Source organism: Porites lutea, chromosome 7, assembly GCF_958299795.1.
Source record: "Porites lutea chromosome 7, jaPorLute2.1, whole genome shotgun sequence".
Classification (NCBI taxonomy): Eukaryota; Metazoa; Cnidaria; class Anthozoa; order Scleractinia; family Poritidae; genus Porites; species Porites lutea.
Window position 1 is genome coordinate 27,267,583 of NC_133207.1, and position 27,001 is coordinate 27,294,583.

At 38.4% G+C, this 27,001-nt stretch overlaps 2 protein-coding genes across 10 annotated transcripts in view; both read left to right on the plus strand.

Annotated features, from left to right (window-relative positions):
• Positions 1-15,663, plus strand: part of LOC140942650 (doublesex and mab-3 related transcription factor 3, truncated-like) — a 42,350-nt gene extending 26,687 nt beyond the window's left edge. For 6 of the 9 annotated variants that reach the window (XM_073391585.1, XM_073391590.1, XM_073391594.1 and 3 more), the window contains exons 2-3: positions 6,056-6,497; positions 12,319-15,663. In XM_073391585.1, coding sequence (XP_073247686.1) covers positions 6,056-6,497; positions 12,319-13,133 — 1,257 coding nt within the window. In that variant the 3' untranslated portion in view covers positions 13,134-15,663. Of the gene's footprint in view, positions 1-4,005; positions 4,403-4,425; positions 4,518-4,992; positions 5,391-6,055; positions 6,498-12,318 lie in introns of those variants that run through there. The other 3 variants (XM_073391588.1, XM_073391593.1, XM_073391592.1) reach the window with 3 other exon arrangements.
• A 2,876-nt stretch (positions 15,664-18,539) lies between these two features.
• Positions 18,540-21,662, plus strand: LOC140942651 (doublesex and mab-3 related transcription factor 3, truncated-like). Its single transcript, XM_073391595.1, has 2 exons — positions 18,540-19,058; positions 20,900-21,662. Exons 1-2 carry the CDS (start codon positions 18,590-18,592, stop codon positions 21,616-21,618), a joined length of 1,188 nt encoding a protein of 395 aa, XP_073247696.1. The 5' UTR covers positions 18,540-18,589; the 3' UTR covers positions 21,619-21,662.
• The last annotated feature ends 5,339 nt before the right edge of the window (positions 21,663-27,001 follow it).

The following is a 27,001-nucleotide window of genomic DNA, read 5'->3' on the forward strand; positions in this document are numbered from 1 at the left end:
TGATGAAAATTGGAGTTTCCGTTCCCGCCTGTGTGGTAATTGGCGCAGAAATTTAGGTTTTAGTACGGGCGTTGCCGAGCTTATTGAATTGCCCTCTTGACAGAGAGTGTTTGCTGTGATGAAACATGTCAGGTTTAAAAAATACGCTAGGAAAGTACTCAGTAATCGTTGGTTTATATGAGAGTCAATGCTCTTTTTGTACAAGCGGTTAATCGGCTCCTGATCGAACGAAATCATGGCAGAGATCTCACGTACTGGCTGGTTAAAGACTTGCTTCGGTAGTGCGCCATGTAAAATGTAAATCCCTGGTAGGGATCTAATCTAGTTTGGGCTTTGATATTTGAACACACTTTGTTACTATACTCTCATGATGGATGCATGTATTGCATGGCGATTTACTTTTATTCACCAAGATATAGGGAGTAATAAAGACAAACATTTTCTAATAATATTACCCTTAGTTTCACTCAGTAAGTCGGCCCAGGAATGAAACAACAAAGTAGGATATGTCAAATATTTTTATTCACATCAACTACAACTGAGATTCTTGGCTCTATTAGCCTCAATGTTTTGCCAATCTCAGTCGAAATTAGACAGTTTAGTGAGATATGACCGCCTTGGTTATTGGCACTTTTAGTTCATTGGGAGATCTAGGCCGAACTTAACAGTAATTGACCTTCAGCTGAAACCAGACATGAATGCCTTGGCCGGTACAATGCTACTAGCTCTCAAGTCAAAATGGCCATCTATTATTTTATTTCGAGCGATCGATTCATCATTCAGTACTGCATAAGCTCAGTTAAGGGATGTGACGACCGTTCAAGGTTTTAGAAGCTGTTTCGGGAGAAAGGAATACTACTCCACAATTAGGGGAGTTCCGACATTACATCTGATGCTAACTGAAAGCACCAGAGCTAAAAAATGATGAGTACCTCTTGAATACTCAGCGTAGATTGTCCTCAGTTCTGATCTTGATTGTGAATATAACCACGTCAGTCGGCGAACTAGATGAATTACAAATACTAGTGTAACTCTGCAGGTTACTGATTTGGGGCTATGAGGTGTATAGTATAATGTGCGCATAAAAGTCTGGTGATCTTATAACGCCCTAGGATTAACTATAAGCAATAATAGAATTGTACTTGTGGACTGGCTAGTGTAGTAGAGTGTTGCCTTTGTCAGTATTTGATGATATACATTTAAGGACGGCAGAGGAAAAGTCTAGCCGCAAACTGCGGCTGCCTCAAAGATTAATTTTGTGGACAATTTTCTGAAATTTTACTCTAGATCTATCAAGCAGTTTACGTTACTCTATAAAGAATAAAAATGTTCATTTTCACTTTGTGATAATCAAGGAATAAATTCCTCTTACATCAATACACAACTAGTGGGGCTAAATGCTTCATGGCCTTTAAGGAGAAACGTCTAGAGAATCAGCGTGGGTTATGGTTGAAGAGATAAGAAATAAATCATTCCGGCCAGCGTTCTGGTGTTTGTCGTCTGTTTTTCAAGCTAGAAGTTAACACATTTATTCCGGTTAATAACCCTGCATAAACCGAAAAACAATTTGAAGCGCAAAGAAGAATCGCTGGTGGACGAAAGTGTCGCGTGTTTTCTAATTCAGACAACGAATTCTTTCAACATAGTGCTGTATCTCGACCAACTACGATTACGGAAACGGAAGAGAAATAGAATATTTACAAGCGAGGTAAATAAGTGATATAATTCTAATAGGTCAATTGGATTTGCCTTACAACGGATGGATGACACGCTTTATTTTTAGGTTTGTGAACTTTTCAACAGTCTTAAACCGCTGCTATTGTAAGAACTAAATTGTCCAAATAGTTGGAAAGTAAAAACTGTTCTCCTTCCTTTTCCTCTAGGTTCGAATGGATTCACACAAAGTCGGGTTCTTTGAAACTTGTCACTTTAAATTTGTGCATTTGGTTTGTGTTTTAACCCTTTCACTGCCAAGTTTAGCCAAAAGCAAATTTCGACCAAATTTCCAAATTTTATTTTGTGAAATTTTGAAGAACAAATAGCACCATGTGAAAGTACAGGCAGAGAGGTTTCATTTGAATGGTCACATCATAGGATTTTGTCCGCAGACTCAAAAGTTAGAGTCACATTACAAAACTCCATCAAGCACTCTGGCAGTGGAAGGGTTAAACGAAGTAAATGCGCCGTGGGTATCTTTAATCAAGACTGACCATTCGGTACTGAAAAACTTTTCTTTCCTTTGTCAAACTCTATTTTGTTTGTCTCAAGAGCCATAATGGAAGATTATGGCTCTTGTTTGTCAATATTTCCTGACATAAAACTGTTATTGGCATCCACTTTTCAAAGCTACACCCTCTTACTTTGGAGTGAACAAGATCTGATTTCTGTCAATGTTGGATTTCATAACTGGTAAATTTAGGCATGCTCAGTCTCTTTATTCTCAGCGTAGAGAATCCAACCCTTGCTATCACACGAGCATCGATTCCCGAGTCCCGAGTTCAAGTCAATCATGACTTAAGTTTTGAATCTTGGAAGAAATTATTCAATGTGGTCTTTCAACTAACAGTATAACAGCTCTTTTCTCGCGTTCTTTCATAGCGAATTCCCTATTTTATTTAGTTGGCTCCAATGATATTTTAACCAAGTAACTTTAATGGAACTATAGAAATGGCAATGAACTTTGGTAGAAATATTGCCCAATTCTCCCTCGATGGCGTCTTGCCATCTTCATTTAAATATTTAAAATGTTCTTGAACACTTGGTCGGCGGTTCATTGAATGCAGTTCAATTACTTCAAAGGAGGGCACAAGCGGTGTAATGACGCACAAAGGGCCAGCGAACTTTCACCTGCCTAACGGTGGGTCTCACAGGAAAGACAAAGCAGATTTAAACGAAATCTTAAATTGGCTGAGTTATCGCGCTAAATAAAGGCGTATAAAAATCTAATTTTGGTTTCAGTTGTAGACAGGAGATGACCACCCGTCACGTGTTTGCGTCAATGGGGAACTGTAGCATTGCGCAAGATCAGTGGGTAGCTCTCCATTTAGACGAATAACTTTTAAACACAAAGAAACTTTCAGTCAATGCTAAAAATGGCTGTGTAGCTCCAGACAGTTTAATCAGACGAGGTTTGATTCACGCTGAGTATATTATTATTTATGTTGTGTCAGAAGTGAAAGAGCTTTTCCGCGATGAAGCCTAAATTACAATCCAGAACAAATCAGATAGGATCCAATCAAGGTCACAATAATTGCACAATGCCAATCTCCAAGGAGCTCTATTAAACAATTTACCAGCCCTGAACAGTTTATTTGAAGTCGCCTCTTTCCTGGTTAAGTTGCTATGACAGATTTCTCTAACGTTTGACACTTTTCGAAAAATGGATATAAAGGATTGTTTTCTCGCAACGACACGGGGAATGAACAGACAAATTAAACTGTTAGTAACATAAATGTCAAGTTCCTTCACTTACAAACACACTATATTTTTACGTGTATTACATTATTCGGGGGAATGATAAGAGTCGAGGTATTTCTTGATGCACTCTCTCTCTGTTGTCAGTTAAGAACGTACACCAAGACAATCTTAAGCTCTGCTTTTATTTCATTGATGAATTCAACAAAGTTTTTCAGGTCTAAAAATAACAAACCGTCCCTTTTTCTCTAACTCTTCAGGGGGCCCACGTGCAAATGTTACAAACTTTATTAACGGGCCGGCTGAGTTATCAATATCTTTCTACATCCCGCCGAGTAACAAGAGGTTTATGTAAGATATGCATCCATAACTTTCCTTTGTTATTTCTAAATTGACCTTTGTTGAAGTATTATTTACACTTCGTTGACTTATAAATGTTGCATTATTTGACTGTGGCAAAGAAATTGTTTCGAATAAAACCAAGTAAACTACACATGGTGTGAGGGAAAAAAAATGCAAATCTTGAGGTTGCACAGCTCGTAGCTTCTTACTAACAGTTTTTCACCCTAGAACTTTTTGAATCACCGATCAGTTAAACACGGTCCTTTACAGATCTTCACACCTAGCAAAATATTTCCTTTAACAACTTTTAGCCAGGTTTCCTTCAAGCGTTGAACGTATACTTTCAAAATACAATGCGTCACTTTGTAATTGTTTCCCCTCGAGAAAGGACAACGAAAACTCCTGTGTTGTCTTTTCTCACGACCCCAAGGTTATCAAAGCTTGGAAATAAAGTTTTTAGTACTAAGAAGATTGAAAACACACGGAATCCGCCTGTACAAACACTAGGGCTTGCGGCTGGCGCCTGCATGTACCATTTTGCAGGTTATTCACGTTGTCATAGCAACAACGACTTCCAATACCTGCTCTATTTTGGCTAAGGAATGTGCTAGAGATGTTCATATTCAACCTTGACCCCTTTGCTAAGGTTAGTCTCGCTTACGTAGATGAGTAGTTATTAGTAACAGTTAGAAGTGGCAAAATTTTAGTGAGAGCGTCGACAGCGAAGTCTTTACTACACCAGCAAAGTGGAGCTTTTTACGGTAAATTCATGTGATTGTTTTTTCGATTTTTCTTTTAAATTCGACTTCTTGCTTTAAATTGTCTTATTTTGTTTTTATGCTCGACTGGGCTACTGTGTTCCTCTCAGTTGATGTTTTTTTCCTAAAGAAAAAGTTTCTTTCCAAACTCTTTTCCCCTAAGTTAAAACATGAATAGCAAGCTACAAGGGGTACAATATTTTTCACTTTGTTCTTCAAGTTTGTACTGTAGTTTCCTTACTGACAAAGTAATTCAAATCTGTCATTTCCTTTATTAATAAGTAATTGAAAATCACTAAAATTTGTAACATTGAATCAGACCATTGCACTTTCAGAATTTGTAAAACTGCGAAAATTCGATTGAAGAACGCAAAAACAATCGTTTTAGTTTACAGTAGACTTTTGATTCAGTACCGTGGGAAATAAATTGTTTCTGACATAAAAATATGTTTATTCAGTCGGATAATCTTTTGACTTTTAAAATGAACTTAAAAATGTCACGTTTGTAGCGACACCAGAATTTTCGGTTTGCTCTTGGCTTAAATTACGTTTTCTTGTAAGCCTCACTTCAATGAAGGACCTCTAGAAATTTCTGTGTCGAACGTTATCAATGAAACTCGAGCAGACTTTTCGGTCGTCACAGGGCAATGATTGTGAACAATAACTAGCGTTTTTCTCGCCAATTCAGCTTATAAATAAATTCTATAGAAGTCTAAATTTAGTTTGCAAGCTAGACCAAAATAGTACACATTGAATTCGCCGTAGTAAACAGTTGTACATTTGTCTGCCTCGCTCGTGACGAGGGCTTGCCTTTGACTGAGGAACAAGTTGGAGCAATTTTCAAGGTGTTAACCCAGTGGAATTGGTCGCGTTAAGGTAGATGACCGCGACATTGCTGAGTTGTAAACTGTAGCGATCGCTCGAGCTAAAGATTAACGATCATATCTTTTTATTGCAAATTCAGTGTTGCGTTTTGAATCGAATTAGGGTAGTTTCAGTTTGTTCTTGTTCTTAAAAACGTGTTAAGAAACGCAATTCATAGCCCCAACAGGTGTCAAATTTTCTTATTCGACTGGTCGTCGTCGAATTTTGAGCATCTAATATAGTTCAAACTGAGCGGGTCTTATCCCGGAAGAGAAGCTCGATGGAAAGTCACGGAGTAGGGTGGTAGTTCAAACTGCATTATGTAATTCCTTGTTTTTGAAAGTTAAAGTTATATTATAAATCGCAAGTGAAAAAACTTTATAATTTTGTTAGTAACCCTAACCGTCTAACTAACATGGTCTGACATGCATCGAAAGTATTGAGTCTCCACTACTTCAATCATTGCATAATTATGATTTCTGTTAATAATGCGATCAGTCCTTTAGTATTTCCTGCCGTCTATTGCACTGTTTGAGCTGTTTCAATAGTAATTTAGTGTTTGACCATATTTTCCTTTTAATGTTCAGGTGCTGCGGCGGAATGCTTGCAAGCAACATTCCTATTTGCTTGATCCTTGACTAGTCTATTTATCATCCCTGTGCTACTTTGTTTTCCAGCCTTCTTCGACGGAGATCAAGCCAACTCCGATGCCACCAATGGGGTCCATTGCTCAACGATCACCAAAATGTGCCCGCTGTCGAAACCATGGTGTCATCTCGATCCTCAAAGGACACAAGAGATTCTGCAAATGGCGAGATTGTGCTTGCTCAGATTGCAATCTCATCGCAGAGAGACAGAGAGTCATGGCGGCGCAAGTCGCGTTACGAAGACAACAAGAGAGCGACGAGGTTAGTGGTCACTTGACATACAATGCGGTTCCGTACTGTTTTACCCCGAACGTTCACAAAACCTCAGGATCTACTCCTACCTCGCCCACCTCACCTTACGAACAAGGCCAACTGGTAAGAACAACAAGCACGTCTTCCCGCTCAAGTTCACCTAACGAGGACACACAAATGGGAAATGGTCTTGCGTCTCCGGCGAGCAGCGCAAATGAAGGTAGGTTTCACCTCTCAGATTTTAAACCTCTCAATCTCTTTTACAAAAGTGGTGTTTTCGGTCGAAATGGTTCTTCCGTAGCGGAATTATTACTATTTGTATCTTAGGTAGATTCTCAAGAAGAAGAGATTTGTCAGTCTGAAAAGTTTCCGAGGATTTTACAATTCACAATAATATATTTTTGATAATTTAGTGAAGGGCTCATCTAGTAACTGGCTATATAGTATGGCATTCATAAAGACTTTACCAACTGAAAGTATCGCGAAAAAGCGACCAAAGTTATAACTTGATTTCATGTCTCAAACTTAGACTCCTAGAGAGGAATGTTTTGACGGCTTGAATCACCCAGAGCGTATAAAAACTTAAGACCACCTCGGGCTGAAAAAAAAAAAAAACATAGACAGTATAAATAAGGGCTTAAAATTTAGTCTAGTTTACACTTAGATTTTGCCTCTAGGGTTTTTTCCAATGCACTTGCAACGCACTTAAAAAGCCCGACTTACTATCCTACACCTAATTAACAAAAGACTTTGCTACCGCCGTTGTTGAACCGGAAACAAGGAAACAAGTACTGAATGAAGAACTGCTCCAATTTATTGACCTCAGCTAGGAAAGAAACAAATTTTCTCCCTTGTTTTGCAGTCGAAACCGCAACTGATTTATTGGGGAAACTTTTTTTATCAGTGTATCAAAGTTAGATACATAATCAGTTTATTTATATAATTGAATAATTAGGTTCGGCCGCTAATGGCATCTGAAATTCTTAGAAACTTGTTTCAACAAGCTAACGGTTTCGCTTTTACATCCACGAAGGATCACCCACACAATTCAATGTCGAATATAAACCATAAATATCAGCTTAGAAAAAATGCCAGAAATGTCTCCTGCGGTTTTATGGTTCGCCTTTTCCGTGATTCCCTCACCGGCGTATATGATAGATCCACCCTTTAGCGGTTGCATGATTTATTACTTTGTAACCTTTTTTGGCAACTTATTTAAATCTTCATTAATCATCGACCTTGAAACCAACGTAATCATGTTTATTAAATGTGAGACACAATCAGCTACCGTATTGGTGTAACAACTGAGAAAAAACAGGGGAGCTAATAACATAGAGCTATCTTGCATAACAATAGGCTCCAAGCCTCAAAATTTCACCCTAAATTAATTTCATGGTAGAAATCACGTGACAACTTTGACTAAACCAATGGGCACCTCGAGCTGTGCATGCGTGTAAAAGGTCTTCATTCTCTCCGGTGTCGAAAAAATGTACAACTGATGTGTTTGGCTTGAGTGTCAATAAACTCTTCCTTGTAGATCCTTTTTCGCATTGCAGAAGTCACCTTAAAAAAATCGTGAAAAAAATCATTATTTTTGAATTCTATTGTAGCTCAGTTCAATTACGGTATACATTGCTGGCCAATATAAGTATGTCGTTTCAGACCATTTGTTTTCAATGTCGAGCGTAATCTCAAGAATGCATATAAGTCATATAATGATTTTCTCAAAATTTAACCTTACGCCATTTCTCATGAACTGACTTGTTCTAAACAGTTTTCTTGTGTTTTATGCGGGCTATTTAACAATTATTCCTCCAGCCCCAATGGGCTCTGAGTCAATAGGCCGAATGGGCTATTGACTCAGCGGCCATGAGGGCGAGAGGAATAATTGATTTAGTAAAATCCAACTAGTCCGTCATAAATATCGATACAAAACAGCTTTAGCTAGCAAAACGCGATTCAGCCGCCATTGTTTTGGTCTCCAAAGCCGGCGCTTTTCTCTACTAGTGCGCTATAACAAGCCTAGTAGTAGCTCAACCAATCAGAACGCAGCATTGATAATAGACTACTAGTTGGAGTTTACTTACTTCATTATTGATTGGTCCATTTTAAAGGGGTTGTGATACAGCCACGCGTCTTTCTCAGTTTTCGTGGTGCAACATGATAATGTACTTGTGAATGGCAAAAAACTACAGCTTTGTGTCAAACAAAAAAGCATTATTTCAAACGTTTCAACAAAAAAAAATGAACTTTTAAAACCTGTTAGGCTAACAAGTTTTCAAAACCACAATTTCAGTTCCTTTCAATCGTCTTCAAGTTTGTCCTACCTTCGTTCCCTGCTTTTGTATTTGTTGTGTTGATAATCCTTGTTTCAAGTTTTGAGCAGTTATTTTTATATTCACTCAGTTTGGTGACGGTTCCTACTGCTTTGATTTTTTGATAATTTTTCCGACACATCTCCTTAAATGTTTGCCCTCAATGTGGATAACCAAAGTTTCCTTTAATTGACATAGTTTATAATCTATTTATAGGCACCAATAACTGCAAATGATGAAGATAAACAATAAAAATCGAAAGAGAAAAATAAATGATCAAATCATTTGCTCGACTTTTATTTTTTGTTAGCGACAATGAAAAGTCACCATTCGACCAACTGATACCCTAAAACTCAGTAAGCAAACAAATTAAGCGCAAATAATTCTAAAACACGTGCTGCAAGCTGGTCATTTTGTCAATAAAAGACGTGTTTTGTTTTCCACTCACATTTCAAGGGTTTGACGACAGAGGGAAAAGCGGCGACCCCGAACCGTAATGCGAATTATGATTTTTCATTTTGAGCAGCTGCTCGAGGAAAGCATTTGTAACCGCAACATTATTCAAGTTCCTCGCTTCACTACTGAGTCAAACAATTATTTACAATCGTAAGGAAATAATACTATTACATGCAGATGCTGCAAGCAAGTTTTGATGGACCAATCAGAGGAACGAAATTTCGAAAGCATGGGGGTTGAAATGAATATGGCTCCTGGTGCCATACGATTTGTCCTGCCGAGACATTGTGTTAAGTGAAATATTCACCTCTACCGTCGGGCTGATTGCCAGTTACCATATTATCGCACCAGAATTAATCCTGGTTTCAGTTTTATAAACACTCAGACAAAAGTGGCCTTGCATCGCCGGATAGCCTACGTGAGAGAGCCCGTGTAGCCAATACAGGCGGATTTTTCAGGGTGGAGTCACAGGGCTGGACGTTTCAATTCGGTCAGTTTAACAATGGTACTTGTTTTCAACTGCTTATTTCTAAGTAGATTCAAAAATATTCTTGTAATACACCTGACAACATTGATCTCTCATTCCGTGTTATATACATAAACGCAAGTCAAAACAACCAACAAGATGCTTACAAAGGAAAGAAGTTTATATTTTAGTAATTACCATATAGAGACTTGCTTTTCTCGGGTAGAAATTTCCAAACAAAGCGCGGCATTTAAATTGTGAAGTATCTCTCTAAAATATTCTAGAGCCAAACATCCTTTATTTCAGATATCAGATAGCTGATATTTCAGTAAGAGTTGATAATTTAAATAGAAAAAGGCGATATTGTCACATAACGGGCACCTTTTTAAAAGCGTAATATGCGTCATTGAAGAGACGACATACTCCAATGACAATTATAATTGTTTTCACGCTCCCGTAAAATTTGATTGACGCCATGTACAAAACTGAAAAGAATAAAAGATTAAAAAGCTTTGTTATAGCACTGATTTCAAAGTCCGTGTAGATATTTTTACTATTAGGGGTTGTGCGGTTGGGTGATAGAGTGAAGACAACAACTTATGCACTTGAAACACAGCTCAACACGAAATTTATGTTACGTGTAAGTTCATATGCTGATGATCAGCATATAAAAATATCTTTTACATTGGGATTTTGAAGCCATACGCGCTTTCCAGAATTAATTTCACAATTTCAAAATGTCCTTCTTCTCGAACGAAGTCACCCATTCCAGCTCCTTGGCTCACAGGTTTTCCAATCTTTGATCGATGGTTTTCCACTACACATAATCTAGCTACGTCCAAAGAGTAACTCAGTTTTATTGATATATTTAACCTTTCGAAATGCAAGACAATAGAAAGTTATTGAATAAAATATAACAATTCCTTGTCAATCGCGAACTAGTTGCTATGGTATTTTTAAGGTTTTCGTGCGGAAAATTCATGGAACCCTATATAATCATGATGTATTTTCTTGCGTCGACCCGCGCATAGAACTTTTAATTATACCTCGAAAAATGTTTTGTAGAAAATGAAACTTGTGTGACCCAAAAGGCACATCTTTCCAGCGGAGACCTCATTTCATTGACGATATCGGTAGCTAATTACCTCATTAGGTAGATGATCCTGGTGCTTGCAAATTAAACTGATTTGTAATTGCTATGGAAACTTTCATTAAGTGCTAGGCAACAGATTTAGCTAAAGACAGTGCGTGACTGTTAAGGAAGCTTGCATCTCTTTTGAAGGATACAAAATATGCAGTAGTTTTGCTGGTTTTGGATCCTGGTCATCGCATCTTTTAAGCCGCGGAGGCCTGCACGTATTTCGTCTCAGTCTCACTTGACTGTGCTATAACTGATTAACTTTTTATCTTGCCAGTGTTTAGCTCGTTTATTAAATTATTTACTAGTGTATCTCCTTTAATTTTCGTGATTTAGCCTAAAATCTTGTACTACCGATGAAAATCTTCTTTAAATAAGTCTTAAAAATTATCGTTGTTGTTTGAAAAACAAGAGAAAGTGCTTTCTTTCAATTATGTGGCATTTCCCGTTCAAGGCAATGCCAGCAGGGTCATTTTTTTTTCTTTTAGCTTGAAAGGCGCACGTTCGGGAAGCAGCTCTAGCTCAAAGCGCTGTCTCCACTGGGGTCTACTCAGAGATTAATCAAATTGTCGTTTTTTAATTCTTTTTTTCTACACGCCCGAATGTGTAAAATTTTGCGCGAATTTCGTCATTACCTTCTTCCAGAAAAACCAGCTTTTTCTTATGGGTGCTATACCCTTTTTATACCGGCTTGAGTTAATGCCTTCACTATTTGCCTCCTTTCTTAGTTGATTTTAAAAATTTTTTAAAAATGGTTTGGTCATTTTAAGATGAAAAAGAGGTCAGTGAGGGGTTGAGGCTGCAAAACGGAACATCACAAACGAGAGTAACTTTCCTTAATATAAAATAACCTAAGCCAGCTTAGGCTCAACCTTCCGTTTTCTCTACAAAGGCTTCATCAATTAATAAACGTGTTCGTGCATTTTAACTTCTCTGTTTTGTTTGACACCTTCATTTGCATAAATTAAAACGCATTTATAAACGAGACATCACATCGGATCAAGTAGGTCACGAACGCAATTCTACTCGGCTGCTCTGTCTTCCTCATCAAACTTGTTTCCTATTTAACTACAAGGTATCACGCGTTCTTTCTTCTTACACGAAGCTACCTAGTTCTATTTTGATTTAAGCGTAGGTTAGTTTTAAGAACCAGTAATTTCGTTTTCTTACATATGTTATCTTTAGAGAGACTTTAATTGCACGGCACAGATCATTGTAGGTCAATTCGAAGATGTGTAGATATGCAAACTGGCTCAATGGTGTGTTCGATACTTATCTACTCAACTACTCTAGTTCTAGTTGTTAAAATTAACAAGGTGTGTTTGCTTGCCCACACTTTATCAGTCTCCCAAACTTGCTAGCAAGTTGAACAAATAGACCTGCCATTCTTATCAAGGTGGCCACTTGTCTAGGACAACAATATTGATGCAAACGCTCCTGTTTAATTTTACAACAAAGACATTTAGAGGGTGCGATTTGTTTACTATACTTAACACCTTGGGTCTGCTGTTTTGGAGGTAAATATTTTCAAAATCTGTCAATTCCAGTTTGTTGTAATTTAGCATAGCTGTTGGCTAATTGTTGATACTTCAAATGAAGTTAAACTTTTCGAGCATTTTTAATAACTTGTACAAACAGTCTGAACTCCGTTATTTTCGTTTTTCAGAATTCGCCATGGATAACACAAGCGAGAATAATCCCTCTAGATGGAAACGGGAACGAGATGAAGAAGACGAGGAACGAGGTGGAATGAGAATGTCGCCAGCAGACACGAAACGACAAAGAACGGATAAAATTTCTCTGACTAACGGCGAGGGAAAAGTCATGTCAACATCAGATCATGGTCGTTACATGAACATATTGACTCGGCTCTTTCCTGAGCAGAAAAGGAACGTTTTGGAGCTAATCTTAAAGGGATGCGGAGGTGATGTGATTCAGACTATAGAGACAGTTCTTCCAAGCCACGAAGAAGCACTCGCTAGAGGTCAACTACTGGCTGGTGTACCACGTGGTCTGTTCCCAGGACCACCGCCACCTTCTGGCTACTCGGCCTTCTCTCCTCTCTCTCCCACAATTCCGCACGGTATACCACTGAGTGCTGTGGAGTATCACGCCGCTTCGAAGTGCGCAAGCGGTCAATGTCCCGGATGTGTGTATTATCCGGGACCTGGGCCATTGTCTGCCACATTAAACCAGCTGAAAGATCCCACAAAGCGATCGACCCCGGATGTGCCTATTTCTCTTAAACCGACGATCTCCGAGCACAACCCGAACCCGTTATCGACAATTCCGGGGTTGACAAAACTACCACACCTTGAAGACATAAGGTACAGTCAGAGTATGAGGTCGGCAACCGCTGCCCTCATGACCATGAGCTCAACCGGACGAGTTTTCTCTGGAGACCGTGTGTTATTGAGAAATGACCGGGAAAAAAGTTCCCCTCCTCTCTCACCTAAAACAGAAACAGACGAAAAACCTTAAATTGTGCCGCAAAGATAACTTGCTAAGTAAAGTGGACAAGCTTCCAGTTGTTGCATCAATGAATGACCCTGAAATTATAGAGTAGATACAATTAATGAGAGGGAGTTGTATAAATTGGGTAGTTACATAATTATATTATGTATTGTAAACAAGTATCATACATAGGGCTATTTATCATCGCTACGCTGTTCATTACTAAGGCACATAGACTTTAAATATGACATAAATCTTAATTACATGTCCTAATTGTGTAAGTGGTTCCCCACGATAACTATTCTTTAGAATACTAGCTTAAGGACCGTGTTTTAGGGTATCAAACAAATTTGACTATGGATGTAAAAATGCCCTACTTGAGATTTCCTTTTTGCCAATTTTTTCCCAGTTGTCAGGTCATGTACATTTCAATACCAAAGACAATTATTTTGTTCCTGGGTATTTTACAACGACAACAAAATTAAAATGAAATTTTTTGTCTCATGACAAAATGATAATAATAATCAGATCCAAAAAACTAATACATCGAAGGTACAGAAGGACAATTTTATTTTTTCACTATTTTATTTTATTTTTTCTTTTCATTCCTGTAAAATTTATATTATAATAGCATGTAAAAAGCCGTTTGGACAGCATCTGAGGATGGAAATATTTTGAAAATTTCGGTAACGTAGGAACTTGTACCAAAGTCTAGTTTGTTAGATAGAAATTTGCCGCTGAAAGTGCAACATGTTGGATTAAGCTGCATGCGGTCAAATAAAAAGCTGTTGCGACCTACCGACCTACCGTCTATCGATCGGAAGCAATCTTCTCATTATGCGAAAGCAGTTTTCAGTTTTTGCGGCGCCCTTATATTCACGATAAAATTCCATTCTTGGAGCGCGGTAAAGCTAACGAGAATTATGTACGATTCGCGGGATGACGGGTACATTAAACAGTTTAGTGTACAGGTTAGGTGAGTTATCTTGCATATAGATTATAGAATCGACGGAAAAGACTACAACGACAGCTGTGAAGGGTTCTACAAAAAGGGTGCTTACCATTTTACCCAAACCACCCAGGCGGAAATCTTGTGCATATAAACACAAAACTTTAAAGTTTGACGTGGTGGGAGAACGAACTGCTACAAAATATATCCAAATAAGCTATACAGCCATAAAAGAGCAAAACAATCAGTGTGTCGCCTCAAATCACAGCCCATATTCTCTGAAACTTCCTAAAGGAGCCAACCCGAATTTCCGGTTTTCCCTTGTATAAATGGCAAGTACCCAAGGTTTTGTTGGTATTGCAGGAACTATTTTCTCTTGAGATTTTTTTGGGGGTATCTAGAAGTTTTTCATGTGTGTCGCGGTAATGTTCATCCCTTGTGTGACGTAAATTTTTCATATCAGAAAATCAAGTTAGTGTAGCAGTAGGTGGCGTTAAGCGTACTGTATTAGATTGCTACATAGACGATTCAACGACTATATAAATCAGAAACAACAAAAATGGTATCGAAAAGGCAATCAAGCCGTGTTGTGTTGTATCTAATTCATTCATTACTTATCCAATGGTAGGCGCAGCAACAGCTTGGTTTTACGCAGCGGTTTTATGTAAAAATTTCCTATCTACGACTCAGAAAATTCCTTCATTTTTGGTCAAAATTGTTATTAAATAAAAGCTACGCCGATGTGTGACTCATTGGAAAAAGAAACCTTGAATAAATGTGTTACCAAGAAGACCAATCTTACGGTATTGGTAAATTTTTGTAGGATTGCAAACAATTATAAGGTTTTTTAAAACTGTCTGACTTAAGTAAAAATTAAAACACTGAGTAACCATGGTAACTTGTAGTTAAAAAAACTTGAATTTAGATTAAAGGAACGCTTTCAATACTCAAAACTAAATCTTCGTAGAAAGCCGTCCAACACCAAGACATTCCTGAAAAACTGCATTAAGCCCTTACTACAAGAGGAAAGTAAAATAAATGTGGGACGTAGCAAAGCTGATTTATTTGTGATATTAATAATTAATCAATTTTAGCACAATACTAAGACGGTGATAATGTTGAGAGTGCGTATTCTGGCTACAGTTACAGCAGTCAGCTGTTAAAGATAAACATACACTCAGTCAAAATCCGGTTCTCCAAGACGGAAGACGCGTCGGGAATGGTACAAGGCGGTGTTTGTTTTACACAGGTGTCGTCTTTATAAATGGAATTTATAAAAAAAAATGACTGAAAAACTGCTAGGTGCCTGTTTGAGGTACTTATTCGTGATACAGACCCCGTTTGGGGAGAGTTGATTGTATAGGCGGGCTTAGTCGGAACAGGTTTCGTCATTGGTACTTTGGACGTCTTTTCTTAAGTATATTCTCAGCTCCTTATCCGGGTATGCATTCAATGACAACTTCAAATTTCCTCTGTTAAAGTTCAAGTTTAGAAAGTTAACCTGTTAGATAAGTAAAAGAATATATTTATAGATTTTTATGTAGATTAATTTAAAGTGTCTTTTCGTTAATAGCCAATAAAAGTCATACACTGAGATGATAATTTCAATCCATTAGTCGTTTTTTACTCTCGTAGTTAACCGTCTTGCTCTAAGGAGGATTTTCAGTGTCGCGTAATTTTTACTTCAGGAAATAAAAAAGTCTGAGGAGATGTATGAAAGGCTAGGCCATGTGTTAGCGTAAAAGTTGAGCGACATTCAACTTGTACGTGTACACGTGACCTTCCACTCGTTGTCTCTATTTTATTTACGTCCGTAAAATTTATCTGCGGAAGCACGAGGAAATCTACCTTTAAGTGAATACATTATAATGCCTCGGGGCTCTGAACACGATGACTCGTGAATCCGATAAAAGCTCCTTCCCTAGTCTCCCTCGCAGCCGTTTTTTTGGATGTCACGCAACGCTCCCCCAAAAGGTCTTTTGGGGGAGCGTTGTGTGACATCCAAAAAACGGCTGCGAGGGAGACTACCCCTTCCCCGGCCCAGTCGGATTCCTAGCCGACTAAAATCTTAAAATTTTTCGAGGTGTCTTGCACACTGTGTCCTTCACTAACCCCGCCCCTTGATACAATTTAACCTCTCCACAACGGCCACCTTGGGAACAGAAGAAAGAATGGACAATGTATGGACCGTCCGCCATAAATGGTGAACGTTAGTAGGAGCCCATAACCCGGAGAGAGCAACTCCCATACTAGGCCGATGTCATGGCATTTTTACTGACCAGTTTATTTTTAGGCACATTTTAGGGCACTTTTTCCCCCGAAAATAGAATCTCCACCATAGTATGAGCGTATTCGAAGTATAAGATATCAAAAAGGAAAACTAAACGTTATTAAATGGCATAAAATATCATTTTTAGGTCTGTCGGTTTTGCTGACTGGTTTGTGGAATTTAAAAGATATTCAAAATTCGCGCTAAAACCGTTCTGAAAATAAACTGGTCCGTGAAAACGCCTTGACATGAGCGCATGGAATTTGTTCGCTCTGGGTTATGGGCTCCTGCTGTTAGTGGAGGTTCGACTGTACTCTGATCGGTCCGCTTTAGCGTTGGTTTATTGGCACCACCTTAAATCTGAACCCTAGATTTGCCCTAGAACCAACCACTTTATGATCCACACACTTAAGCACTATGCCATCAAGGCATCAAGGGCTAACAGCCAAATAATTTTTTGATTTTAATGTTAACCGTTTTAAATCAACGCCTAGCTCTTACCACGTGGTCGTAGATCAGCGCTAAGCCCTAAACTTAACTCTTTCCCTAGTGTACAATTAGCGCTCTCTTATACAAATAGGCTCTCTTGGAGGAATATTACGCTATATAATTATCACGAGGAGTCCAAACTGATTTTGGAATATCCATTTGAAATTTGCCCATGTCCGACGAAATCCGACGGACGCCATCGTGTCTGCGATCGGACACGATATCCGGATACTTCGAATACAAATAAGACCATCTTTAAAACCATAAAGATTTGCATAATACTCAAAGAAATAAAAAAGCCAATGTGAGATATTTGTCTGTTCGACTAAAATGGTGACTTGGTCAGTTTTAGTTAATAGCTGAGCGTGAAATCTCTTCAATTTTTCCTAGCTGTTTTAATATAGGGACTTTAAGATCCGAGATTAGCAAAATAACAACTTTGCATGTGCAGCACACTTTATTTCTTTGCCGTCACTACACGACTACGACGTGAAAATGCCTATTTCACGTTTTATGTGGAGGACGTAAACAAGCTGCTACGAAATTTTCTTTCTTTTTTTTTTTTCCCGTGAACTTGGATATGGTTTTCACTTACCCTCGTTGAGGGTAAGTGAGTTGGAACTGTCGAGATGAAGATTGACAGAATTGAATGAACGGCCGGGAATTCACTTTTTCAGCGATGTCTCCGTCCTCGGACCTTGAGGTCCCTAATTAATAATTATAAGCCCTCTGCTAAATGCATGATAACTTCGCCCAACCGTCGATCTCAGTCTACGGTGTACCTGAGAAATCGACTGTTGCAGGCTTTTCATCTAAGAGCGATCACTGTATTCAGTGTATTCAGTTCTTCCAGACAATCTGATGTTAAAATATGATCATGGAAGTTAACTTGTGTAGAAGAGGGTAAGTAAACTCCATAAAATTTAAGCAAACTAGATCACTTCTAGTTCTTTATTTAAAACTCAAGTATCCAAGGTTTTTTTTTCGTTTTTAATTTCCCACTTAAGCACTCATCTGTTTCAGTTTAAATTCAGGCAGTGACGAATGAATAACATCTTGTTCAATTATAAAACTTGAGTTCAAGGACGCCTTGTTTACTATTGTCGCTACTTCAACGGAAATTAAACAAAGCTTTTATGACAGCTTTTCAATGAAACTAAGAGATGTCCATTTTCCTTTTTGAAACTTAAGCAGAAATCCGTAATAGAACCTCTGTCTGGATGAAAATAGAATGGATGAACGCGACAATGGAAAGACTGCCATTACGTTTATGTACAAAAGACATGTCTAAAAGCTGTCGTATTTTTTGAATAAAATATGCTTTTGAATATGAGAGTATTACCCAGAGGAAATGTTATTTACATTTAAATTGAAAAAGCCCAGAGTAAACGCTAAGTGGTGAGTTTGTATATCCAGTGATGTCCACATTCCTCTTAGTTAAAACGTACTAAACTTAGGTGAAGTTCAAAACAGAATTTCGTGAAAAAAAAACTTCTAGTTTATGCGCAAATAACATGAAAATGTAATTAGTTCTTTGTTGCCTGAACAGCTACTAATGTAATAAAGGGGACCCAGTCAATGATGTGAAACAATTGAAGCTTAAGCCGACTTTGGCCAATCATCAGGCGACTCATTCGCATCCCAAACAATAGAACTCATTTACAGTAGAAATGCCTCGGGTGATATATCAACTGTTTGACGTTAATTAATTGGAAAAGCGCAAATTGTAAAACTAACAGTTTCAGTCGGAGCTGTCGCAACCGCGAAGTGTGTCGAATGATTAAAGCGCCGATTCTGAACGAGAAGAACGCAGCCATGTCTGAAAATTTGCGAATCGAACAGGATGTCATTCGACCGGTGTCCGCTCCGCGCTGCGCGCGTTGTAGGAATCACGGCCAAACGGCGTATCTTAAAGGACATAAACGATACTGTCCCTGGAGGGAATGCACTTGCTCAAAATGCAGTTTGATTATCGAACGGCAGCGTCTTATGGCAGCCCAAGTGGCGCTCAAGCGCGAAGACAGCGAAGTGCCTCCGGCTGGGTTTCGAAACGTTGTGAGCGCGGTGGAGCCTACCTGTGCGGTACCGTATCGATCACCGCCTCGGGTGAGCGATGCTCTACCGACGGTCATTTGTCCGACGGCGGTGCAGGCTGATGTTAATAACAACACGGCTTCCGACGAATGTGCGGATATGAGCACAGCTGAAGTAAAAAGCAGTCGCACTTCACTGTCTCCACCCAAAGGTAAGAAATTAACAGTTGGTTTTATTTTATAAACCTTATATTTTTTAGAATAAAGAAAGAAAATATGACCAAGAAACTTTCTTTGAACAGTCAGCGTGGAAGAGTTCATCCATAGGCTTACAACTAGATACGTATAACAGGGTCAAGAGACAATTGAATTGATTATGTACTGAATATATGCTGATTTGTTACAGCGGGTCAGTTTGCTATAAACGAAACTGATTATCGCAATAACCACTTTAGATGATTCACCAACAATATTCTACACTTGTTTGGTTTGGAATTTAAGAGTGTCATAAACTTTATAAAACTGATTTGATGTTGTTAAGCTGAAGCGCTTCAGGTTGCTTTGCAAATATTTTACTCAAGTAACAGTGTTGACTGAAAAACAAAATGGACTGCACGCATGCCATGGGCTCTGAAAAGCAACTTGAATCTGTACTCTTGATGAGGACTTTTCAAAACTTAATATTCTCGTAGATGTTGCTTAAGGTTTGAAAGTGTTTCCTTGCATTATAACTGACAAACAATCTATTGAACGGATTAAACAAGATGAGAGGAATCTTGAAGGTACTTATTATAAGCAAACTATACAAAAGTCACTTCCTGATAGACCATACTTCAGTCTCGCAAATTTTTACCACCAACACTCTTTCATAAACAACTGAGAAAAATCTTGGGATTTGCCGGACTGTTTGGGCTTGAGTCAGTTGTTTTCATTATGACTGCTCTGGGAACTCATTGCTTTGAAGGCTTCGTATAGCGATTGGCTCGCTAATACAAATAAGCATTTTTTCTAATTCTAGAAATGCAGGAAAAGTTCTTACTGTGGAACTCGATAGGGACTGGAATTTCGAGGCCGGTTCTTTCCGCTTATTTTACTATGACTGGAATCTAGAATATCGTACGTTATATCCGGGCTCACTGTATACAGTTCAATTTATTGAAACTGAACTACAAGGTGAAAAATTATCGGAGACAAACATATTAAATTTATTTATAGATAGACGTAATTTTACGGCGAAATAAAAAAGTATATTCGATCATTGGAAAACCGTCTGAAAAATGACTGCCCTTATTTACTTAGAAATTTCAAGTTTAGCCCTTAAAGGTCTACTAGTTTCTATCAGAGTCAACGGCCATGCAAAAATCCTTTCGTGAGTGTCCATAAACGCCACCATGACATACTATCGCGAAACAAACTACTTTTTCAGCGCGTTATTTACCGTGCGTAATCTTTTCGCAAAATATTGAACTAACAAATTAGTCCCTTGGTGAATTCAACAACAGTCATATAGAATGTTAAAACATTCTACTTTATCGTAATATAAACATGATCACCAGGCACTTTCTCGCGGGTCCCTAATGCTCGCTTCAGTCTTTCAGATAGAAAAACAGTGATAAAAGAGCACCTGCTGCAACTGTTCCTTAATTGCTCTCGAGTTTCCGAAAGTCTTTTCCTTTTTTATTCTATTAAGAAAGATGTAGTATTTTAGATTCTTCTCTATTTGTATAGATTCTTGGTATTAGGACAATAGGCTTTTGAAAGTGAAGAGAATGGAATCTCAATCAGTATGTAGGGCGTTGGTGGAGGTGATGTTATTCAAAAACAGTGTTTTCTGAACGACATTTAACAGTTGTGAACAATACAAAACCCTGTGAAGAAACCTCCATGATACTCTTCATTCCTGCAGCAATTTGAGCAAAATTCCTTCTACTAAGTGGTATTACCAGTCATTAAAGCGGATGTTTTGGCCTCAATAACTAAGCTATTTTGCAAGACGCGTTTCATATAATACTGAGCCCAACTTTATCTGGACTGTCATAATTTTTTTCTACAGGACTAAAGCGCAGTTTTTCCCAAGTTGAATCTTCTTTCCCGTCACCTCCCGAGGCGGGGGATGATAGCGTCTTCTATGACAGTGACGGGACCAATGGTGAATCAAATGGTGACATCGGGGAATTTGAAAAACCAACCAATCAAGATAAACAAAAGGAGGCTTTCCGTTCTGGCAGCGACGACGAAGGAAAAGAGCATCTTAAGAGTCCCGGAAACCAGGTTTCTAATTATCGTGGGAAACTACCTCCATTAGAATTACTTACCAGGCTTTTTCCAACTCAGAAGCGGGGTGTACTGGAACTGATTCTCAATGGTTGCCATGGAGATGTTCTAAGGGTAATTGAGTGCGTTCTACCAAGTCACGAGAAAGCTCTAGCCTCTTTAAAGGCACCCGAGACGCTGCATTACAGCCCAGGCATACATTCAAGTTATATTGCTCATCAGACTCGATCGCCTTATCAAGGCCCAATGAGGCCTGGGCACTACCCTATCTATGGATCGCCACCAGGTTTCTCGTACCCTATGATGGAGTACTTGCACGCACCAAAATGTAGTCTGGGAGCGAACTGTACAACAGCTGACCAGGAGCATGCGTATAACGTTGTTTCGTCCAAGGACCAAACAAATGTAGTAGGGAAAGTTTGTTGTGAGTGCTCCGCTAAATGCTCACCTAGCAGCAACTTTTGCAGCTCTTGCGGAAAATGTTTCAAAGAAACATAACTTTCGACAATTTGTACCGTAAATCAAGAATTGTGGGCAGCTCACGTTACACTGCTGAAAATATCGAACACAGTGGGTTTGCACAATGATTTTATTTTTTTGCAAAGACTCAAAGTGCAACATTTTGCCGTTGTTTTAATTTTGTTAAAAAGAACAAGTTAAGAGAAGGAAAATATCGAACGGTAGCTGAACTGCTCTTAATTTTCCTTTGCACACTTATAAAGTGCGACATTTTGCCGATGTTTTATTTTTGTAAAAGAGAAAGATATAAAGATAAGGAAATAAACCCCGAATGGCAGTTTAACAACTCTCCATTATCAATTACTACTCCCGTGATTCTGTGTTTTCGTTCGTGCATGCTCTATTTTCTCATATTAAAGAAAATAGTCAGTCCCAGGGTAAAAGTTTCAACAATTAAGTTGCACAATGATTTTACTTTTTTGCAAAGACTCAAAGTGTAACATTTTGCCGTTGTGTTAATTTTGTTAAAAAGAACAAGTTAAGAGAAGGAAAAATATCGAACGGTAGCTGAACTGCTCTTAATTTTCCTTTGCACACTTATCTGACTTATAAAGTGCGACATTTTGCCGATGTTTTATTTTTGTTAAAAGAAAAAGATAAGATAAGGAAATAAACCCCGAATGGCAGTTGAACAACTCTTCATTATCAATTACTACTCCCGTGATTGTGTGTTTTCGTTCGTGCTCTATTTTCCCATATTAAAGAAAATACTCAGTCCCAGGGTAAAAGTTACAACATTTAAGAAGACTTATCAACCTTTGCCCCATAATTCCATCCCTTCCACATTCAGAATCAAGGGCATAAGAAAAGTATCTAGAGCTCACAATACTGCATGCATGCTGTTAAGCGGTCGGAAAAACAGCCAGTTGAATCACCATCGGATGCCAAATTGTGATAAATTTCCACAACGTAGCTTCCTTGTTGGGCTAAGGATATTTTTCCGGATTCATAAATATTTCCGAATTTACTACATTTTGTATTCGGATTTGCAGACGGCTTTTACACGCATCAATTCATCTGAGAACATTCGACAATCGGTTGCAAAATATGTTCACTTTTGATTCCGGATTCAAAATCTTGGGATACGCAACCAAACCGGGACTCTTTATTTCGGATTCACACATCTTCCGTGAACGTCAAAACGGATCCACTACCAAAATGTCCGCAAATTTACTCCAGTTTAAACTTAACCTACTCGAATTTAAACGAAGGAATATGAGCGTTGCGAAATTGCGGTTTGCTGATACGTTAATGTGCAGTTATAGCATCAACCATAGCCGAAATGGGGCTAGGTGGAAAATGTGGTCAGTGCCGAGTGTGGATAGTGCGTGAGCGGAAAATGCCGAGCGTAATAGTGTATCATTCAGTGATCATTAAAATGTTGGATGGAGAGTCTACTGCTGTCTACTAGACAATGAACTTCGTCAACATTACAGTGAATGTTTTGACTAAATGAGCGTCCGTGAAAACTTCAAGTTGTAAACCTATACGTTGTACGGCCTGTTCATTAAATCGGCGTCAGTCAATTGAATCGTACATATAGCATACTTGACTTTCTATTCTCAATGCTGATGGTACATGTAATAAACATTATTGGAGTCAGAATGACCAATCACTCAGTTTATTACAAAAAGGATATCTTCTCGAACTGCAGCTGACCCACTGGTAAGGACAAATCTGATACAAATTGAAAGTTTACTCAGGACGGTACTCTCTTGTATTCAATCGCAGATGTGCATATGGTCTAGCAATTTGGCTTTGTCTACCAATACGTCAAATAGATTTAGTTTCTGAAGAAACAACAGTTTCCTTTTTAAATGCAAAAATGAGAGGCAAATTTTCAGGGCAAAGGAATTTTCTGAGTAAACTGAACTGATCACGCAAGTGACTAGGAACGGCCTCGAGAAGTTTAAGTCGACGGAGTTACTGTCGAAGTAATAAGTGAAAATCCCCCTATTCGTGTGTTTTTTATACTATACTCATCTGTGGTTGTCCGCAAATAAACTTAATGCATATGAATCTTGTGGTGATGATCGTGGCGAACATAACGCAAGATAATTTTCCTGGTAGGTTATTTCCCTCTAAAGACCTTCTGTAACTAAGAACTATCAGTCAACCATTTGTACAACCAACGAATGAAAAGATAGCGCGGAGAAGATAGCTGCGATGATGCGATGTGAGTTGCCAGGATTGCTTGTATCAGTGAATTACACGCTGGAGTTCTCGTGTGTACTGTAACCGATGATTTTCACGTAGTATTTCTTTCGCTTAGTCAAGTTATAGGGCAATTCCTTTGTTTGATTAATGTTAACATTTGTTCATCAGTAAATGCCGGACCGTGAGTCCTGATAAATTAGAAATTAAGGTGACTCGACCCAGTTTTTTTTGGGGGGTACCACCCTACTTTGAAGCTCTCTGGCATCCCCACCTTTACTTTTATCGTAAGTCTAACACATAGAATGGATAACATATAGATCAATCTACAATATGACATAAAATTTTTGGCGATCGGAGTAAATGTCACGTGGTTACAATGCCACGCCCCTTTGAGGTCTGAGTCGAAAATCTGCTGTTGCCGGCATTTTTTCGTGAAAATCTCTCGGCTACACATAGTGCGCATTAGTGCCTTGTGCTGAACAGAGTTTCACCAAAATCGCAGAGACCCAATTCGAGAAATTCAGCGGTTTCCAAATTTAGGTCATAATTTATGCGAAAATGATAAGCAAACTTTACACGAATTATATCTAATAAACTATGAGATTCATCTCTGTATATTGGGCATCCTTATAACAGATGGGTCCTTGCAAGTCAGCAAAACGCTTTAGGGCCTTGTAAATGCGCGCGATTTCGAGCAAAGCAAACATATAGAAGTTATAGTTTTCGCTATTTGTTGACGTTTGTTAGCGTTTAAGAGTCAATCTCGCCAAAAAAGCATTTTCTTAAAAATTCGTAGTTTTTTTTCCTTCAAATTTTTTCAGGGCCACAATTGATTAACTAACAACCCGGACTCTGAATTTCATGGTCATTGAAAAACTGTGACATTATCTTCTATAAGCCCAAACTTGAGTAAACATTGAAGATTTTTAGCGTTTTGGCTGAGTTTGTGCTTTGGGAATTGTCTATTGTTTTTAGTCTGTCATGATACAGCATTCTTGTTCAGCACGCGTGCAATGACCGCGCTTGGCTGACTTCCGAATGCTCAGTGAGATATGATAATTTTAGTACAGGGAGACAGGCCATCGCGTGATACAAAGAGGTTTAACTCACAATTTTTAATCAATTCTCGTGCTTCTTGCGCCTTTGCAAAAGAATCAAGAAGTGCTGCACACTAAATCTACTTACTATTAAAAAAATATCATTTTTCATAGGTTTAATGCAAGCCAATAATTAAACCAACTCGTGACGGGAATCCCTTCTATTTTCTTATACTAAATTATCATATCTCGGTGAGCATTCGGAAGTCAGCCAAGCGTGGTCATTGCACGCGTGCTGAACAAGAATGCTGTATCATGACAGACTAGAAACAATAGACAACTCCCAAAGCACAAACTAAGCCAAAACGCTAAAAATCTTCAATGTTTACTCAAGTTTGGGCTAAAAGAAGGTAATGTCACAGTTTTTCAATGACCATGAAATTCAGAGTGCGGGTAGTTAGTTAATCAATTGTGGCCCTGAAAAAATTTGGAGGAAAAAAAACTACGAATTTTTAAGAAAATGCTTTTTTCGTGAGAAAGACTCTTAAACGCTGACAAACGTCAACAAATAGAGAAAACTATAATTTCTATATGTTTGCTTTGCTCGAAATCGCGCGCATTTACAAGGCCCTAAAGCGTTTTGCTGACTTGCAAGGACCCATCTGTTATAAGGATGCCCAAAATACAGAGATGAATCTCATAATTTATTAGATATAATACGTGTAAAGTTTGCTTATCATTTTCGTATAAATTATGACCTAAATTTGGAAACCGCTGAATTTCTCGAATTGGGTCTTTGCGATTTTGGTGAAACTCTGTTCAGCGCAAGGCACTAATGCGCACTATGTGTAGCCGAGAGATTTTCCCGAAAAAATGCCGGCAACAGCAGATTTTCGACTCAGACCTCAAAGGGGCGTGGCATTATAACCACGTGACATTTACTCCGATCGCCAAAAATTTTATGTCATATTGTAGATTGATCTATATGTTATCCATTCTATGTGTTATACTTACGATAAAAGTAATGGTGGCGATGCCAGAGAGCTTCAAAGAAGGGTGGTACCCCCCCAAAAAAACTGGGTCGAGTCACCTTAAGGGGAGGGGAAACAGTTTGAGTTCCAACACTCACTGCGGAAACATTAAATCCTCAGGGCTAAATGTGATGGATCTGAGCGAGTGGAATCCCGACCGGGTATCGCACCCATTTTCGTCGACTAAAATAATTTACAAATACGGCAGTTGATTCAGACGTCGTATATAATGGTGTCGAATTTAACTCCGTTTGCTGTCCAATATGGATAAGTTTCTTATTTATAATGCATTATATTCTGCACATGTCAAATACGAGGTCTTAATCAAATGTCGAACCCAATCTTTGACTGTTTCGGTGGCAGATTCAGCAAACGCGTATTTCACGTGTTTGATTTGAAACTGTCGAATTCAGTGATTCAGACATCGCATCTCACATGCAGTTTATTCGCGAATTAAAGTTAAAAACAGCGGTATTTAACTTTGAATTGAATTGAACATGTCTGAAAGTTTAATTAATCGAGTGTCATTCGCTTAACATGAAAAGCAAAATCTTTGCGCCTGCTAAGAACAGCTTAAGATCATCGAATTCAGACGGCATAAAAAAAATACCTAAGTCCATTTCATCCGGTTCCACTCCACTATAATGGCCAGAATCAAGTACGTTGCATGAGGAGTTCCGAAGGCTTCCCCCCCCCCCCCCCACTGTTTCAATCAGTAAGTCGATTGTAGTCTGAGCACTCTCGACGTATATTGATGGTCAGTGTTATTGATACTATAATTAAGTTACAATTACGAATAAATTATTCAAACAATTAGATGCTATTTGAAAACCCGTATCATGATGTGAAAAAACCTATACATTAACAATCTCCAGGCTAACAGAACTGGGCTGATACTAACAACCATAAATGCCACTTCTAGTTTTAGGGAACAATTTTTCTTGCGCATTCTGCCTAAAATAATTCGGGTTCTATATAATACACGCAGCTTTAGCATAATGCACGATCAAAATGTACAAATATTAAAGGATAATAATCTGTCGCAATATTTACGTAGTAAGCGCTTGTAAGGTGGCTATTAAGAAGACGAAATTATAAAATCTGAAAAGCTGAAAATAAGAAATTATTCATTGATTC